This window comes from Lynx canadensis, chromosome B2 (genome assembly GCF_007474595.2).
Source record: "Lynx canadensis isolate LIC74 chromosome B2, mLynCan4.pri.v2, whole genome shotgun sequence".
In the NCBI taxonomy this organism is placed as follows: Eukaryota; Metazoa; Chordata; class Mammalia; order Carnivora; family Felidae; genus Lynx; species Lynx canadensis.
Window position 1 is genome coordinate 125553471 of NC_044307.1, and position 18255 is coordinate 125571725.

The following is an 18255-nucleotide window of genomic DNA, read 5'->3' on the forward strand; positions in this document are numbered from 1 at the left end:
GCTTACCATTAAAAAAAAAAAAAAAAAAAAAAAAAAAAAAAAAAGGCAACATGTCTCTTCACCTACTGAAAAAGCAAGGATTGTTCATTTTTCCCTGGCTCTTGCATCAGACTTCCCACTCACAGGTTAACTACCCTTTCCGGGTTACCACACTCAGAATAGTTGGTATTATAAAAAAATTCCCTGAGCCATCAAATCCAGCAAGAGAAGTTAAACCACCCCTTTGGTATATCATTTCCATTCTGTTGATTCCTTATTTTTGTCTTTGCACTTCTCTTTCCTCAGTAGATAATCTAGCCCACTGTTTGATCAAGTCAGACAACTTTCCCTAAGGACAAAAATTCCAAAAGACGTGTAATGAAATTAACGAAAATTAATGAAATTTAATGAAATTAACCAAACATTAAAAAAAAAAAAGCTTTTAATAACAATCACATGAACTTTTGTCTTTGAAAGATCAACCTAATTAAATTCACAAGCGCTGAACAAGAGCACCAAATGAAGTCATTCTTCTCACCAAAGCACTTGCAATATTGTAGCAACAGAGCGGGGGCCACATTTCTGTCAAGTCTCCAACACCACCTAATGAACGACTTCATCATTTCTTTTGCTCCGTCTCAAAACTTGCCCCAATTGTCTGTCTAGGAGACACAGGTGGAAACCTGACCCCCCCTGTGCCCCTGAGTTCACCGCCTACTGCCTCCTCAGGGAACATCCTCCCCATTCTCTGTTTGTATCCGCCATCTTTCCCCCTCCTCATGGGCTCCTGTTGTCTACGACCATGTTTCAATTGGCTCTGATTTTTAAAACCATAATATTACCTCTATCTGGCCATTACCTCAAAATACAGTTCCCTTTCTGTTTTGCTGACATCATTTATCCTACTTCATTTCTCAAAAGCTTACTTGTATTGTTTTTCTGCTTATAAAAATGATTTTTCTCTCATGAAGTCTGGCTTCTTCCATCCAAAGCTTTCTTTGGAACTGCTCTTTGGAAGGTCACCAGTGGCAGCCTAAGGACCAATTTAGTAGCCTTTCTTCAGACTCTCTCCCTATCTGTGAGTCTCATGAGGACTGCCCATCCTGACCTGACTTTCCTCTTCCCCAACTACTCTTTTACCAACTTCTCTTTCCCAGCCCCCTAAAATAGAGGCTTCTGGGCTCAACCCTACACTCTCCCAATTCTCTATCTCCTCACTCCTGCATTTCCACCCCTTGTCTTGTGGCTTCGGCTCTCACCTCCTGAGTTCTAGGTGACCTTTCCAGGACTTTCACAAACACAACAGTGCTTATAGTCCAACAAAATACCAAACACAGAAAAAGAGAAGCTTTTAAATAACATTACCATTTGTCTTTGAAAAGTCAACCTAATTAAGTAAAGCACCAGACTGTGTGCTGGGGTCACACAAAAGACAAGGAAAGGTCCTGCTCCCAACGTTGTTGCTGTCAGGCAGGGAGATAAACGAGTAAATACAATTACACAGCGCAGAACAAGCAGCTTAATGGAGAACTATAAGGTTTTGTGGGAATGTGTGGAAAAGTGTAGAAGTCTTGCCCAAGTCTGCCCTGGGGAGTCCAGGTACATATTGTGGGGCTCTTACAGGGGAACAGGAGTTGGCCAGGTGTAAGAGGTTATGATACAAAAGGGAGAAGGACCAGACTGGGACACGCAGCGGAGAAAGGAAGGACAAGATGAGTTCGCATTCCGACACAAGGACTTTATCCGTATAGGTGAAGGCACAGGTGAGAACCTGGGCGGAGGGGTAGAGAAGCATGGGGGAGAAATGGTGAGCTGGCAGGTGAGGCTGGACTGAGACCGGGGGCAGATCAAGACAGTTCTCAGATGCTAAGGAGCCGAGGTTTCATCCTGTCTGTGAGAGAAGCTCTTAGGGAATTTTTAACAAAGGAGAGAAACGATCAGATTTATGTTTTAAAGACAACCTCCAGGGGCAGGGGTGAGGCTTAATGATACCCCCCTCATCCACCTTGTCACTCATGAATATATCCTCTCTCTCTGGCTAGCTTTAAGCTTCCAGTGAAAGCAGCAATATCATTCATTCAGCTTTGACTCGGCTGCAATGTTCGGCCTTGTGCTTCACCTGCAGGATGCACTTAGAACATTTTTATGTCAACACAAACACAGATTTTTGATAACCTGGTCTGTCACATCTTATGCTCAGCAGTAAGTTCTATCTTTGTTATTTTTTTTTTAAGCTTATATCTTTTGAGGGGGTGGGGGAGGGGGAGAGAGAAGAGGAGAGAGAGAACCTCAAGCAGGCTCTGCCCTGTCGGTGCAGAGCCCAACTCAGTGCTCGAACTCACGAACCCACGAGACCATGACCTGAGCCGAAATCTAGAGTAGGATACTTAACCGACTGAGCCACCCGGGCGCTCCTGTCTTTGTGTCAGTAAACTTCACATGCATCACCCTTAAGCAGTTAAGTACTGGGAGGCCAATCAGAACTCTTGAGCTCCGAAGGGAACTTAGACATCAGCTGTTGTTTTCCAGAGGAGGAAGCCAAGGACAAAAACGAGACATGGTTTTCTAAAACCCCACGGGATACTGGCCACACTCGCATCAGAAGTCTGGCCTCTCATCTCATGTTCTTGACTGGTTAATGACAACGGAATAAAATGGCAATGCTGCTCTGTTTTAGGAAAGATGAAACAATATATTCCCTACCCGTGTTCAGTGGCTTTTTCAGAATAACATATCACTCTCCCCACCTGAAATCTAGACCTATTTGTGTGTAAACTGGAAAAGAAGTTAAAATTCTGTATGAACGACTGTAAGTAATTGAACATTTCTTACTTATCAAATATTAAAAATAACCTTCCTTTAACCAGTGATTCCTCGCCTTCTCCTTCTACCTATCAATACCTAAGGATTCTTCAGGAAGTATACAAGTAATGACCAAAGAGTAGGCTCAGTGCTGAATCATTGGTCCCCTTATCTTTCCCTTATCCCTGCTACACCCTGTGCCTGTTTTTTTTGTTTTTAAGTCCATCGAGGTACTGATGACATATTAGAGTTCTAAAAATACACACCAAATGCCATTAGGATGAAATGGACAGTTACAGACACTTGTCACACCCGATGTCCCATGATGGAGCTTCCTCCCTGTACTTCTCTTAAACTTACTTGAGCTTCAGTGAAATCAGGACTGAGTGAAGAGAGTTCCAGAGCAACAGAGAAGCCCCACCTTCAGGCACAAGCTAACACGCAATCGCTAAGTAAATCAGCTAACGAAACCAAACCTGTCATGGGCCTTTGGATTCTGACTGAGCCCTGGCCCTATGACCTTTCTTTCCTTTTTAAAATTTTTTAATGTTTACTTTTGAGACAGAGATAGATAGAGAGAGAGAGAGGGACACACACAGAGCGTGAGTGGAGGAGGGGCAGAGAGAGGGAGACACAGAATCCGAAGCAGGCTCCAGGCTCTGAGCTGTCAGCACCAGAGCCCGATATGGGGCTCGAACTCAGGAAACCACGAGATCATGACCTGAGCCGAAGTCGGACGCTTACCAACTAAGCCACCCAGCTGCCTGTCCCTGTGACCTTTCTGAACGTTGAGGACAAGCATCCAAGCGGTTTGTCTTCTCAGCGCCCTCAGGATCAGAGATCTGAACAGGCCGGCATGGGCTGAGCAAGAAACCCGATTCCAAATCCTGACCTAGTCATCTTTCAACTGCAAAGTAGCTATAAGATAATCCCATCTCTTCTCTGGGCCTTGCTTTACTTACCTACAAAATGAAGAGGGGGTTATTAATCAGAGGATGTGGGAGGGCCCTTCCAGCTCTAGCAGTCCAGACATCTTTCAGAGGTGGATGGAGGGTGGGAGAAAAAGGCACCTTGCCTATGTGAATGAAATGAACCTCGGGGTCAAGTGCCTGTGGCTGTCCCTGTCATCTGACCACGTTTCTTGTTTTGTTCCTCTTTCCCTCCTCCCCACAGCGCATCTCTGGAGCATAATGGATAGAAGGGAAGGCAGCAGCTAAGTCACGACAGGACATCATTTGGGAAAGAGGGCTGAGATTTATAAAATCTCCTTTGTATTCCATTGCACTTAAATGAAAATCCACCCTGCCCTCCACAAACAGTGCTTCCAGCTTAAGGGGTGGGACCTTTGAGGTACTTTACAAAAGTAAGTTCATTTTATTCCCACAAACACAGACACTGTGGTCTTTCTTTTACAGATGAAAAAACAAGTTCAAAATGTTGAAGAAATAAACTCAAAATTAAACTCAAATCATAGATGCCGGGTACATAACAGGCAGGATTTGAACCTAGACATGTCCTGTGCTCTTTTCATTACACCTGGATTTTTCCTGTTGGAAAGCAAGAACAACAGGAGGTTTCTAGAGGTTAAGGCCACATTCTACTTTTTGACCAGGGTAATGGTTACATTGATATTTACTTCACAGTTATTTGTTACATGGCAGATGTTTTAGGTACTTGCGTGACATGTCATAACTTTTAAAAAGTGACCAAAAAGAAAAAGAATTCAAGGTTTAGCCCAGGTGGGCAAAGCAAGATGTTCACCTTGAGTGTGTCCAAGATGGTGAATGGACACACCATTCCAGAAGACAGAGCTCTCAGTCAACATCCACAAGCCTCCATCTACAAACAGGCCTGTGCAAGGGGCCACAGGACCCCCAAGAGGAGCACCTACAGCCAAAGCCACAGGGCATCTGGGATCCCCTAGCGACCCATGTGCCAGGGCGCCTCATCAAACCCAGAGAGAATCTCACAACCTCTCCCAGAACAGACTCATCTAAGCCAAAAGCGAACTAGGAGGCTCCTTGCCAATGGAAGGTAGATGCAGTGTCCCTTAGATAACGTCTGTGTGTCAGGAACGACCAGCGGAACCTGGCTGGAACTACTTGAAAACTTGTTCGTGATTTTAAGAAAGGTGCACCGTTCTCCAGTGTTGAACAGGTTGGTGTGTGTACTATTGTTTTTAACCACTTGGTACAAACAGTCATTTCTTCACACTGCAAATCTTCAGTTCCTGTAATAAATATAACCAACCGCTGACTGAATTCACACAGGTCAGATCCCTGCACTCACACTTCTAATTCTAGAACCACAGAGCGGGCTGACCTGCTAAAATGCATTTCTTCAGGGAGGATATAGCTGTGACTAGAGAACATTTTTGATACAACAACAGATGCTCTGTGAACTAATTCTGGCAGGGGTGGACACAGACACAGTAACTAAACTGCCTGTTAAACATACTGTGAGAAATTATGTTTCTCTCTCTCTCTCTCTCTCTCTCTCTCTCTCTCTCTCAGGTTGGGCTTTCGGGGGAGGGAGGCTTGAAAATAAGGTGTCTTTATCTCAGCCCTTAATATGCTCATAATTGTCGAACGGGGTCTACACTTACAAAAAAATAAACTCTGAAGCTTTCATCAAGGCCCCATCCCTCAACTCCACTTTTCCTATTTAGTGTGGCCCTTTTAACGATGCTAAAGATCATCCAGATAAAACTTTAGTTAAGTAGATGTGACTCATCATCACATCCAACTCTGATAAAGTTTATGAACTGTTCAAACAACTATGGAGATTAAAAGGTAGAATTCTTCTGGAAATTCAGTGAAAAGCTAAGTGAATTCTTTACAGATAAGGGGACCCATCTTTAGAAATTAACTCTTCATTGTCAGCCAGATGTCCTGTTAAGCCAAATATCAGAATACCATTGATAAATCTAGGTACATGGGGGCACCTGGGTGGCTCAGTCGGTTAAACGTCCGACTTTGACTCAGGTCATGACCTCACGGTTCGTGGGTTCGAGCTCCGCGTCAGACTCTGTGCTGACAGCTCAGAGCCTGGAGCCTGCTTCGGATTCTGCGTCTCCTTTTCTCTCTCTCTCTCTGCCCCTCCCCCACTCATGCTCTGTCTCTGTCTCTCAAAAATAATAAATAAATGTTACAAAAAACTATAAATCTAGGTACATGTATGTGGTCATTAGCAGTAAATCATTACTTAAATCTCTAGCAACAAATCAACAAAAGCAAATCATTTGCTCTAAAAGTATGGCCACCAAATTCTATCAAATTCTCCAGAGACTAGCCAACAACAAATACAAAAGATCTCTGCTCTGTTTGGACCAGAACAGAGTGAACTTGTACATGGAAGACATGTACAAGTCATTCAAGATGCCATTCGAGATGCCATTTTACAAACTGCCCACCTCCTCTTTGATGGCAGGATGAGAGTGGAACAGACGTGGGGGAAGGGGTCTCCCAAAGCTTTTCTTTTCCAGCTGACTGAGCTCTCTACCTGCCCACTATACTTCATATACCTCTCCATTACACCACTGTCTATTTACTTCAGTCTTGACACAAGACAGCAAGCTCAGCTCTTTAAGGTTAGGGACCCATGTACTTTCATTAGTTCATCTAAAAACTCCTGGCATAGTACAGAATTGATGCTCAAATACTTACTACTTTGAGTTTTATCATCTGCCTTTATGTGCTAACTCAAACTTAGCTTTTTCATGAAAACATTTTCCAGTAAAACCTTCAGTACCTACCTGTATTTCTGCATTAGTTTAATAAGCCAATGTTCATAACACTTAGTTATGAATTTATTAGTACTCACTGTATCATTTCCCTCCATATTTTATGATGCTTGAGAGCTGAGCTCCTTGTAAAAACCGACAGAAGAACTGATACAATGGGCATTTAATGACTATGAAAAAGTGCCAACCTGTTTAGCATTAAAGAATAGTATTCCTTCCTTGAAATTATGGATATTGGATATTCCTATGAAATTATGGATAAGGTCACAGTAAGAAGAGAAGGAACAAAATAGATTACTCATTGTGAATAATTAGCTACCTTTCTATATATTTTTTAAAGGTTATTTATTTTTGAAAGAGAGAGACACAGAGAGAGAGAGAGAGAGAGAGAGAGAGAGAGAGAGAGAGAGAGAATCCCAAGCAGGATCCGTGCTGTCAGCACAGAGCCCGACTTGGGGCTCGAACTCACGAACCGTGAGATGGTGACCTGAGCCAAAATCAAGGGTCCAACACTCAACCATCTGAGCCACCCAGGTGCCCCAATTACCTTCCTATATTTTTAAGCAAACAACATTGAGGTCAAATTAACTTAGACTGATAGCTTTTGTATAACATCATACCTTGATAATGCCATATATTCAGGGACCGAACTTTTTTCTGTTTAATCTTCACTCATAATGAGGCAATAAATGCTCTGTACTCATGTTTATCTTGAGTTGCTAGCATGATGTATGGGAGGTGTGGTTCATGAAGTTCTGTACGCGTGATTAAAAGTAAATAAATAAAGAGGAAAACAACTCAGCCGCTCTTTCCCATTTCAATCACTATTCTTAAAGTTATTATTTACCTAAAATCTCTTAGGGAGTATTTAAATCCAGACTTTAAAAGCTGAGCTCCAAGAATTTTCCGAAGTTGTTAATTTTATTAAATAGCAAATCCCTTTGATGAGGCATTTTAGGGCATTAAAGCAATTACTAAAGCATTTGCCTTTTCAAGATAAAATTCAAGTGTAGGCAAAACCAGTGGTGATGATATTTCATATGGGGCTACTGAATAATCGAAAAGAAAATAAAATCAGAAAAATCTATATACAGGTGTTCAATCTTCTATGGGAAGAAGAGACACTGTGATCTGATACTTGAAAACACATGAAAGAGGTAGCGAAGTTCAATTTCCTGGAGAGTGATCAAAAAAAAAAAAAAAAAAGCCAGGCCTGATATTCAAACTCACACATACCTTCCTGAGAGCTTCTCCACAAGCCAGACAGTGAGTGCAGTGCTCTGTTGTTCATAGCTCTTGAGAGAAATGTTAACAATGGCATGGCCTCAGGGGTTTGTCCCGGGAACTGTGCCATTTAATATTCTTATTAATTATTTGGGGGAAGAAGGTGAGCTATAAGGAGAGAAGCTCTTGCTCAAAAGGTACTGAAGATAAATCACTAGGTAGTGAAGGGATGTAGCAGAAATTTTGGTCGGATTTAGGTACATCATGAACGCAACCAAGGTCAAGTACAATTCCAAGGCTGTAGAAAAGAGCCCAACTAATGCAGTTCTTTTCACTTTAAGCTTACAGTCGCTAAATATATGACCAGCTAAATGAAAAAGGGGACCCAGTAACCTAATTTCTGTGCAGTCCAATGCCAAGACTGGAAGATACAAGATACCGTAAGATACATGAGGTAATCTAAGCATTAGAAAAGATTCAAGGAAAAAAAACTAAGGCTATCATCTAAATGTTTGTATAGTTCTGTTCAGAATACCAAGTCTATTTTGAGTCTATAGATAGCTATTCCTTCTTTCTCTAAGCAGAAATTATCGGCTTTCTGGGGTGCCTGGGTGGCTCAGTCGGTTAAACATCCAACTTTGGCTCAGGTCATGATCCCGCAGTTCATGAGTTTGAGCCTTGCACCAGGCTCTGCGCTGGTGATGTGGAGCCTGCTTGAGATTCTTTCTCTCTCTCTCTCTCTCTCTCTCTGCTCCTTCCCCACTTGCGTGCACGTGCACTTTCTCTCTCTCTCTCTCTGTCTCAAAACAAACAAACAAGAACGAAAGAAACTATCTGCTTTCTCTAATTCCTATACAGCAATTTTTGGCACATCTCTTGAGAATTTTTCACAGTTCTGACCTGTACTATAGAAGTAAAAATTCCTTGAGAGCCAAGACCCCGCCTTTATAACTTGCATTTCTGCCAGAACAAAAGATTTCCAACAAGTGGATGTTAAAGCCAATATAATGCAGCGGTTAAGAATATGGGCTCTGCAGCTTAGGACTGTTCAAGTTTACATCCTGGTCTCATCATTAACTAACTTTGAGGGCAGCCGGGTGGCTCAGTCGGTTTATCGTCTGACTTTGGCTCAGGTCATGATCTCGTGGCTCCTGAGGTCGAGCATGGCTTCAGATCCTGTCTCCCTCTCTCTTTGCCCTTCCCTTGCCCCAGCTCTTCCTCTCAAAAATAAATAAATTAAAAAATAAATAAAACCAAACAAAAAACTAACTTTGAGATCTCAGGCAAGTTTCTAATCTGTGTATCTCCACCTCATCACCTGTAAAATTTGCATTAAAATAGTAAAAAGATTATTGTGAGGATTAAATGAGATAATACGGGTAATGGGCTTAGAACTGAAGCTGGCATATAGACAAGTGTTTAATAAATATGAGTTGGGGTCCTCATGCTGGGATTCCCTTGAATCAATAACAGATTTCTTCCAGATTTAAGTCTTACACAATTAGATAAGATACAGGACATCCAGTTAAATTTCAGATAAACAACGAGTACTTTTTTTTTTTTTTTTTAGGTTTATATACTTATTTATTTACTTTAGGAATCTCTACATTCAACGTGGTGCTCAAACTCAGGACCCTGAGATCAGAGTCGCATGGCTCCGATCAAGCCAGCCAGGCACCCCAGCAACAAGTACTTTTTAAATAAAACTACGCCCCAAATATTGCCTGGTAGGAGAAAACTGGTGGTAGAGTAAGAACATTACTTTGCTGTTTTAAGAAAAAAGTCTCTGAATCTTAAAAGACACTCCTTCGTTTAAAGAACTTCTTCCCTTCTTCATCACTTTTTTTTTTTTTTTTTTTTTTTTTTTGAGAAAGAGAGAGAGCGAGACAGCATGTGAGCAGGGGAGGGCCAGACAGAGAGGAGGGAGAGAATCCCAAGCCGGCTCCACACTGTCTGTCAGTGTGGAGCCTGATGTGGGACTCGAACTCACAAACATGATCTGAGCTGAAACCGAGAGCTGGACACTTAACCGACTGAGCCACCCAGGGACCCCTCTTCTTTATCACTTTTGAGAAGCCCTCCCTGCCACACATTCAGATTCCTTCACATCCACGGTAAGGTGAAGTGAAAATGAAAATTTTAAACTAGATACAGGAGTACACGCTTCCTGTATTTCTCACCGGCCACTGCGTTGTCTGCCCGGCTGTTGACAGAACCTATGCTTAATAGGAGACCAGCTGGGTGCCGCCCACATTCTGATAAAACAAACCACTGTGAGCGCTTTCAAAGTCTATATGTAGGTCCCCTTTTCCCCCAACTCGAACGAAGCAGAAACAGACCACTAGAAAGTATTAGCTGTAACAAATTTGCTTTGAACACTTCCGATGGTTCAAGAAAGGCGATGGCAAAGCTTCCCATGTAAGCAGGGTTCATTTGGATTCAACTGGTACCCGTGGCTTGAACACGCGAGAGAGTTTCTAAGCAGGGGTGGGGCCTTTGAGGACAGATCTGCGTGTCTGTAAACTGGCAGTTTCCCACAGAAACCAGGACATCGCGGGCTTGTATTAGGTTGTAAGTATTCATGATACCTTGAAAGAAACAGCGGACTGTATGTTCTCTATAAATAGGTCTTCTTTTACAAATAGCAATCACATTTGTGCTTTCATTTCTAGCGGTCGGTGATCCAAGAACCGCAAGCTGGCAGGATGCGATCTTACCCCTCAATACTGATTTGAGGTTGAGCTTGGCCTGGCGGTGCAGGTCCTCCACACAGGGCGGTCTCGTGGCGGGAAGGAACACGTTCTCCTGCTGGTGCCATGGGGCCGTGTAGTGGACTGTCCATCTACTCTCCTCGTCTAGGTTGGAAACAGCTGCAGAAAGAAAGGCAGAATAAATTACGGTGTCAAAATAAGCTACAGTGGCTGCAAATATTTTACGTCAAGATGGGTTTCTGGTGCCTAACACACCCACGGGGTAAGGGCCGACAAGGAGGAAGGGGAGCAAATTCTGAATAAGAGTTAACCTTAGGCTCCAGGGGTCCTGCACACACAGTGTTTTGCCCCTAAAGGGAAAGCTGAAACTGTCCATCACCCCCCACAACGTTTTGGTAGAATTGCTTCCTCAGTTGATGGCTTTCCAGCATTTTAGGCACTTCCTCTGCTCCAACGTTAGAAAACAATTAAGAAAACTGATAGAGGGGCGCCAGGGTGGCTCAGCGGGTTAAGCGTCCGACCCGATTTCGGCTCGGGTCGTGATCTCACAGTTCATGAGATCGAGGCCCACGTCGGGCTCTGTGCTGACAGTGTGGAGCCTGCTTAGGATTCTCTCAGCCCCTCCTCCGCTTGTGTGTACATGCACCTTCGCTCTCAAAATAAATTTAAAAAAAAGAAAAGAAAATTGATAGAGACCTCCAATTCCTGCTTAACTCCACCATAACGAGTATATATTATCTAATCATACAATGCCATTGCATCAGTAAATGTTAGATTGCCAAGACAAATACAAATTTCCTACTAAGAGTTTGAGACCAAATCTGTCCCCTCTAAAGCATTACTTTAAGACATCACTGTAATAAACACAATTTTAAAAACAAATTAAGCATATTCAGTATGTCAAAATACATTTAAATAGCATATCTAATAGACGTAGAAATCAATTTGCGTGACAAAATTTTCTCTACATTTCCTGCTTTCGTAGAACACTTTTCTTTCCATAGAATACTTTTATATTAAAAAATTTAATTCCAATGCAATTAACTTTTCCCAAAATAATCCAATTCAGTTGAATCTTCCTAACACAAAAAGAGGATGTCAGAGGAGGAAATGATAGGTAATCATGAGAGTACCCTAAATCTCTATAATAATTTTCCTTGATTCCTCCAAGGGCTTGGGATCTCGGTGTCTATTTCATTTTTTCCTGAGAACACAGACTAAGTGTCTTAGTGTTCAAGATAAAATGAACAAGCATGCATGAACTACTGAACTCTTCTATTTGGACACATTTCAAATTAAGTCAAAGTACCTAACAGCACCATATTAGAGCTACTATAAAGATCATATGAAATAATACATGTGAAGCATGATTGTAACAGGAGCAGTGAAGTTACTCTAACGAGGCCCCTGACTTTATAGCTATGGCTGAAGGGGAACCTGGCCTTTCTTAGTGCCCCTAGGCACCTGAGTCACAGGGTAGCTCTCCCCCATAGCCCATCTTTTCTATAGCTGTTAAATGCTGCAAGTCTCGTCTCCAAATAATTCATTTCTCAAATCACCCCACCTCCTCCATAAATTGCTAAATGGGAAAATAAACATTGAGAACTAGACATCAAGCTAAAAACAGAAACGTCTGTGTGCTTTCTGCTGTTTTAATGGTTGACAGGAACAGCATGTAAATTAGGCACCTGGTATTTCACGTAACCTCTGGTTGAACAATGTTTTGCATGGTGCTTGTAACTATCAATCTGAATACATAAAATCCACAAAGCCGTGACTTAGTCCTTATGTATGTGCCTGGGAATCTTGAGCAGCGCGCAACTCACCATATGTCCTCCAAAGGGTAGCCGTGGTTAACTGCAATGTTTTGTGCCGATGGGCATTTATTTGAGACTGAATTACCGTGCCTCATGGTTGGAAAATATTGAAAAGCGAAACTTCCCATTTACCAATTACAAATCAAATCCAAGTAATGGTTCTTGTGTCTGTGCAATCATACCATCAGCCCCATTGTGCAGCTACCAACTGGCTCCTATGAAAGGACAGTTGTCTCTTCTCTGGAGCATCTCACTCTTGCCAGGGCAGATTTTAATCGATCCGTCCAAAGATAGCCTTCCACCAAGGGAGCTACAGAGAATGAGCCGAGAGTGCTGTTTTTTGTTGCTTTTTCCAGTATCTCTCTTACCAGTTCTCTAACCCATCCACATTTAGCTAGTTTAAATTACTGGTCGAAAAACTACATTAAACTAATCCCACACCTATGTAAAATTAAAACCATGTGTTTATAAAATTTATACTCTGTAAAGAATGAAGAAGCACCTGAATTAAGGAAATTTAAAACACCGGTAAGTACACAATGCAACCATGCCACAAAAGCTGTACTCTATACAGTGACTGAACAGTCTAGACAGAGTTTGTCCTCGAGCTCTAAAATACATAACAGACAGTTCCAGGGAGTTTTAGAGGATCATCCCCATCAAAAATACGTGATAGATCACACATGGCCTCCCTGCACAGTAAGCCAAAGAACCAAAAAACCATATATCAAGGTGGACGTAAGGTAAACACAAGGTTTTTTCCCCCTTTTTCAAAGGGTTTCTTTTGAGAAGCACAAAAGAAGCAAATTCACCTAAAATCCCAACCATAAATAAGTAAGACATGCTAAAATCACATAATTCTGCCCTAGAGTTATAAAATCTGAGGTATTTGAACAACCTGGTGAAGAATAGAGTTTAAATTGTGGTAATTATATTGTTTCACATTTTAATTTCATCACGCAAAAAGATGTAGTACATAAAACACACACACACACACACACACACACACACACACACACACACACCACGGGCGGTGGGGGAGAAATTACTTACTTTTTTTCTTAAAAAGTTTAATTAAAGACTTGATTTTTGCATTAATGAAGACCACCATTTCCAGATGCCTGCATAGAGCTTAGAAATTTAAATCACATTAGAAGCTCAACCCATCAAGCAGGTGGCGAGCTGTATCCTTCCGCTCCAGATTCTAACTTTCTTCTTCCAGTCTCAAATCCTTAGACATCTGCCTGGGGGCTGATGTAATGTTGAGGTTGAGTTTATTGTCAGGCAGTTTCAAGCCATTAACAGTCCTTGAACCTGAAAAGCTCCCAGTGAAACCTAATCTTTAAGGCTGAGAGCCGCAGTGACAAAGTGTACAGAAAGAAAGAGAAAGCCAATCACAATTCTTATTTGCATGATAGCCACATCAGTCTTTCTGCCTCGGTGCTCACTTATTCACTTTCTCTCCAACAGATCAGAAGTTTCTCCTCTCTGGAGTCCACAAAAACAGTGCAGATTTTCCTCTACGCAAGTCAAGGCGAAGCAAGTGTGTGCCCCATTTTCACTAGGCTACTAGGAACATCCAGATCTTTTTTACTGGAGCCCACAAGAGTCTTACAGCAAGTATGTTTTGATTCTTGGACTCTCCAGTTCATTCAGGCATTTGAACTGATTTGGTGGGGGTGTGGGGGGGAAGAGCCAAACTATTGTTTCCCCGACCACGCCCCCAGGCTCTGCCTCCCATACCAAAGGAACCTTTACAAGCAGTAAAACTTTACGACAGAATCTCCTCAGAGCTGTAAATGATGACTTCGTTGCATTTTCATGGAAATTAGTACCTCCTGGCTTCTTACCAAGTTGGTTTTTGTTTGTTTGGTTTTGGTTTTGATTTTTTTTTTCCCCAGTGACTGAGAATCAGCATTGTAATTGTACTGTAATGATTTAAATCTGACTCTACCCCCCCCCCCCCCCCAGAATAGTAATTCCAAACAAACATTATTTACGTTTCTCTTTAACTTGAATAATACACATTACTGGATTTGGTTCTTCTGTCCATTTGCAATTAACCTCCCAGAACTGGGGAAACAAATAGAAAAGGAAGAATCAGAAATAATAATACACAAGCCGGCACTAGAAAAATATCTTCTGGGGTAAAGGGACTGGAACAAAAAGGAAAACCCAGGTCGGGAAATACTATGAAAACGGACCAAGGGAAAGAATGATCCTTATACCTCTGCCGACTTTCAATTCATGGCAGAACGGTTCTGGAGACATGTTAGACAACCTCTTGTTTCATAGCTTAGGGCCAGACTTATAAATGAATGGAAAAATGTAATAATCCACTAATGCAAAACATTTAGTTTATAACAAAAGCTCTTAGTCAAAGAAGAAAATTTATATAAGGGGCTCCCTCTAGGGAAAGCTTTGGAATGATTCCTCCCCAAATGTTCCCTGCCACCCCCCACACCCTTAATCTTAGATTTTGGACAACAGCAAAAACAAAGCCAACAAAAAAGTAAAACACACATATTATCATCTCACCATACATATTATCACAGATTTCCAATTTGTGTTCTCTCATCCTACACATAGCCTTACTTACAAGTAATTACACGGCCAGATGGCAAACAAGAAGTGACTCAAATGAGAAACGACTCCGAAGTTAAATTATATAGCTGCCTTAAATTAGCGAGCGAAATTCCCCTTAGGAAAACAAATTTATAAGCAAGAGTTATCTGGCTCTGCGTCTCAGCCTCACTGCATTACAGACAGGTAGTAGCATCGGATGGGCTCAGGACAAGAGCTGTCCTCTTCACAACCCACAAGTTTCCGAGGTTAAATGTCACGCCACGTACTTGCCGTTGACAACAGCATGCACGTATACAGCCACGGCTTCCAAACACTCATTAAAAAGGTATACTGGGCACAATACTAAGTGTCACGCATTTGGGGGTACAACCATGAGGTCTTATATTCTTTTAAGCATGGAGCTTATATTATTTGATGATAGACTACAATCACATGACATGTGAGAAGGCAGTAAGTGCAATGGGCAAAAAAAGAAGTTGAACAGGATAAAAACAATTTTAGGGCAGGGGAAATGGCCAGGTTGCAGCAGCAAATAAAAGTCAGGGCAGACCTCACTGACACGGTGAGATTTGAGTAAAAACCTTAAGGAGGAGATGCCAATAAAACAAACATCTACAGTGAATCCCATTGGTGCTCATGTAAGGAGGGACTATGTTTGCTGGGCAGGGGTAAGACCTTACCAGGACACCAGGACTAGTCGGAGAAGGGACTAGAGTCACTCTAAGCAAATGAACTGTCGTAGGAGTCCATGCGGAGTAATTTTCTTTCTCACTCAATATTTTTTTTTTTTTTAATTTTTTTTTTCAACATTTATTTATTTTTGGGACAGAGAGAGACAGAGCATGAACGGGGGAGGGGCAGAGAGAGAGGGAGACACAGAATCGGAAACAGGCTCCAGGCTCTGAGCCATCAGCCCAGAGCCCGTCGCGGGGCTCGAACTCACGGACCGCGAGATCGTGACCTGGCTGAAGTCGGCCGCTTAACCGACTGCGCCACCCAGGCGCCCCATTTCTCACTCAATATTAAGCCTCCTAGTAAGCGGCCAGAAGTGTGTTAAGACAATGCTGCTATTTGGTATTCGGTTACACGCTCGTCAGTGGTAAGGCCAGGGGTAGAAATCAGGCTTCTGTCCCAGCATCCGGGGTACTTTGTCCTCTGTGCATTATTCCATGCCGTCTCCCCCAAGTCCAGATTTTCAGCTGTTGGCCAAATAAATTATGCTACTTACCATAGTACGCATTAGCTTGTATTTCGAAAGAGTTTATTAATTGTAAAGATTTCCCAGACAGTTGTAGCATCTCTTACTTTCTACCCTGTATATCAGCATGAGAAGAAGCAAGTGGCTTAGAATCTGCATTGCCTCAGTGTCATAGTTTATTGAAGAGCCAGGTTTTTATGGAAGGGTCTAGTATTCTTTTTCATTTTTAGTTGCACCATTTATACATTCAACAGAGAATATATAAACCCATGGTACGTCTTCTTCCAACTTTAGCCCTATAATAGCAGCAATTGTTTAAAAAAAAAAAAGTTCTAATATTCCAGACATGGAAAGTTGACGGCATGTCATAGGGAGGAGTGAAGAGCCCAGCGCTGGAGCCATCCCACCCAGGATACTAGCCACTTACTTACTAGAGGAGGGACCTCTCCGTACCTTGGTTTTCTCATCTGTAAAATGGAGGCAATAATAGTATCGATGTTATAAGGTTACTATGAGGATTTAGGGAGTAATTATTGATATGTCCTTAGAACAGTACCTAGCATATGGTAAGCATGTATATTTGTTAGACGGATGAATGAAATCTTAGGAGATAGCTAAGCAGCCCTAAGCTTAATAAAGGGCCAGCCATGCTTTCATAGAAGAGAATCAACCTCCCAGACCTCGCAGTCTTTCTGCTTGTCTCAGAGTTCAACTACCAGCTCCATGAATGATGGCTCTAAACCCACAACTTCCAGTTTCTATGCCCTTACTATCTTCTCTACTGCCTAAAATTCTCTCTATCCGTTTACAAAAAATTCTCAGTGGTCACCAGTGCACCTCTAACTAGAACCAATGGTCTCCTCTCTCCTCTTCGAATCATCTTTAATTACATACCACCAACGACCCAGTTCTTGAGCTTTTCATCAACACTTGCTCCTTTCCTACATCTGACCGTTCCTTCTCTGGATTCTAACAAACTTTTAACAAGCTTCCAAGAGCCTGTCCTTAAACCTCTGTCCCGTGCTACTTACTTATTACGCCTTGAAACCTTAATGATTTTACTGGAGAACGGCAGGCAGGAATCAGCAAATTATAGCCCTTCAGGCAATTCTAGCTGGCCCCTTTTTAAATTGTTGAACAAAAATTAAAAGAACAATGTTTCATGATGCAAAAATTATATGAAATTCAAATTCTAGTGTCCAATAATAAAGGTGTAATGGAACACCACTATACCCATTAGTTTATCTACGGACTATGGCTGCTCTCAGGCTGTGTGCACCAAAGACTGCAGGGCCTGCAAAGTTGAAGATATTTACTCCCTGGACCTTTAGGGAAGAAGACTACTGATCCACGGATTAAGCTATTGCCTTTAAACACTCAGCCATCTTCCTCTCAAACTACAGTCTTTCATTTGTCTGTCCTCCAGATCCATATTGCTAACCTCTACCTAAATTTCACATTATCTCATGCAGGGTGTCTAATTTAAGTCAGTCTGCTTTCCTCCCAAACCCTTAGCTGCTTATCAAGAACTTTCTCATTTCTTTTTTTTTTTTTTTTTTTTTAATTTTTTTTTTCAACGTTTATTTATTTTTGGGACAGAGAGAGACAGAGCATGAACGGGGGAGGGGCAGAGAGAGAGAGGGAGACACAGAATCGGAAACAGGCTCCAGGCTCTGAGCCGTCAGCCCAGAGCCCGTCGCGGGGCTCGAACCCACGGACCGCGAGATCGTGACCTGGCTGAAGTCGGACGCTTAACCGACTGCGCCACCCAGGCGCCCCAAGAACTTTCTCATTTCTATTAGGGCTACAGTCAATTTTTCAGTGAACCAGAAGGTAGATTTCATCTTCAGTGAGAAACGAGAAAATTGTTATCTAGAAGCTAATGCAACGTAGGAGCTAAGATGAGAATCTGGGTGTCCTGATTTCTCTTTAATTAGCACATACTAAGTTGAGAAAAAAAACATCTTTAGTACATTCAAGTTAATATATTTTTTTTTTTAACGTTTATTTATTTTTGGGACAGAGCATGAACGGGGGAGGGGCAGAGAGAGAGGGAGACACAGAATCGGAAACAGGCTCCAGGCTCTGAGCCATCAGCCCAGAGCCCGTCGCGGGGCTCGAACCCACGGACCGCGAGATCGTGACCTGGCTGAAGTCGGACGCTTAACCGACTGCGCCACCCAGGCGCCCCACAAG

At 42.3% G+C, this 18255-nt stretch overlaps 1 protein-coding gene across 6 annotated transcripts in view; it reads right to left on the minus strand.

The window, feature by feature from the left end:
• Positions 1–18255, minus strand: part of NHSL1 (NHS like 1) — a 132899-nt gene that overhangs the window by 53229 nt on the left and 61415 nt on the right. For 5 of the 6 annotated variants that reach the window (XM_030316445.1, XM_032593256.1, XM_030316448.1 and 2 more), the window contains exon 2: positions 10465–10617. In XM_030316445.1, coding sequence (XP_030172305.1) covers positions 10465–10617 — 153 coding nt within the window. Of the gene's footprint in view, positions 1–10464; positions 10618–18255 lie in introns of those variants that run through there. The other variant, XM_030316451.1, reaches the window with a different exon arrangement.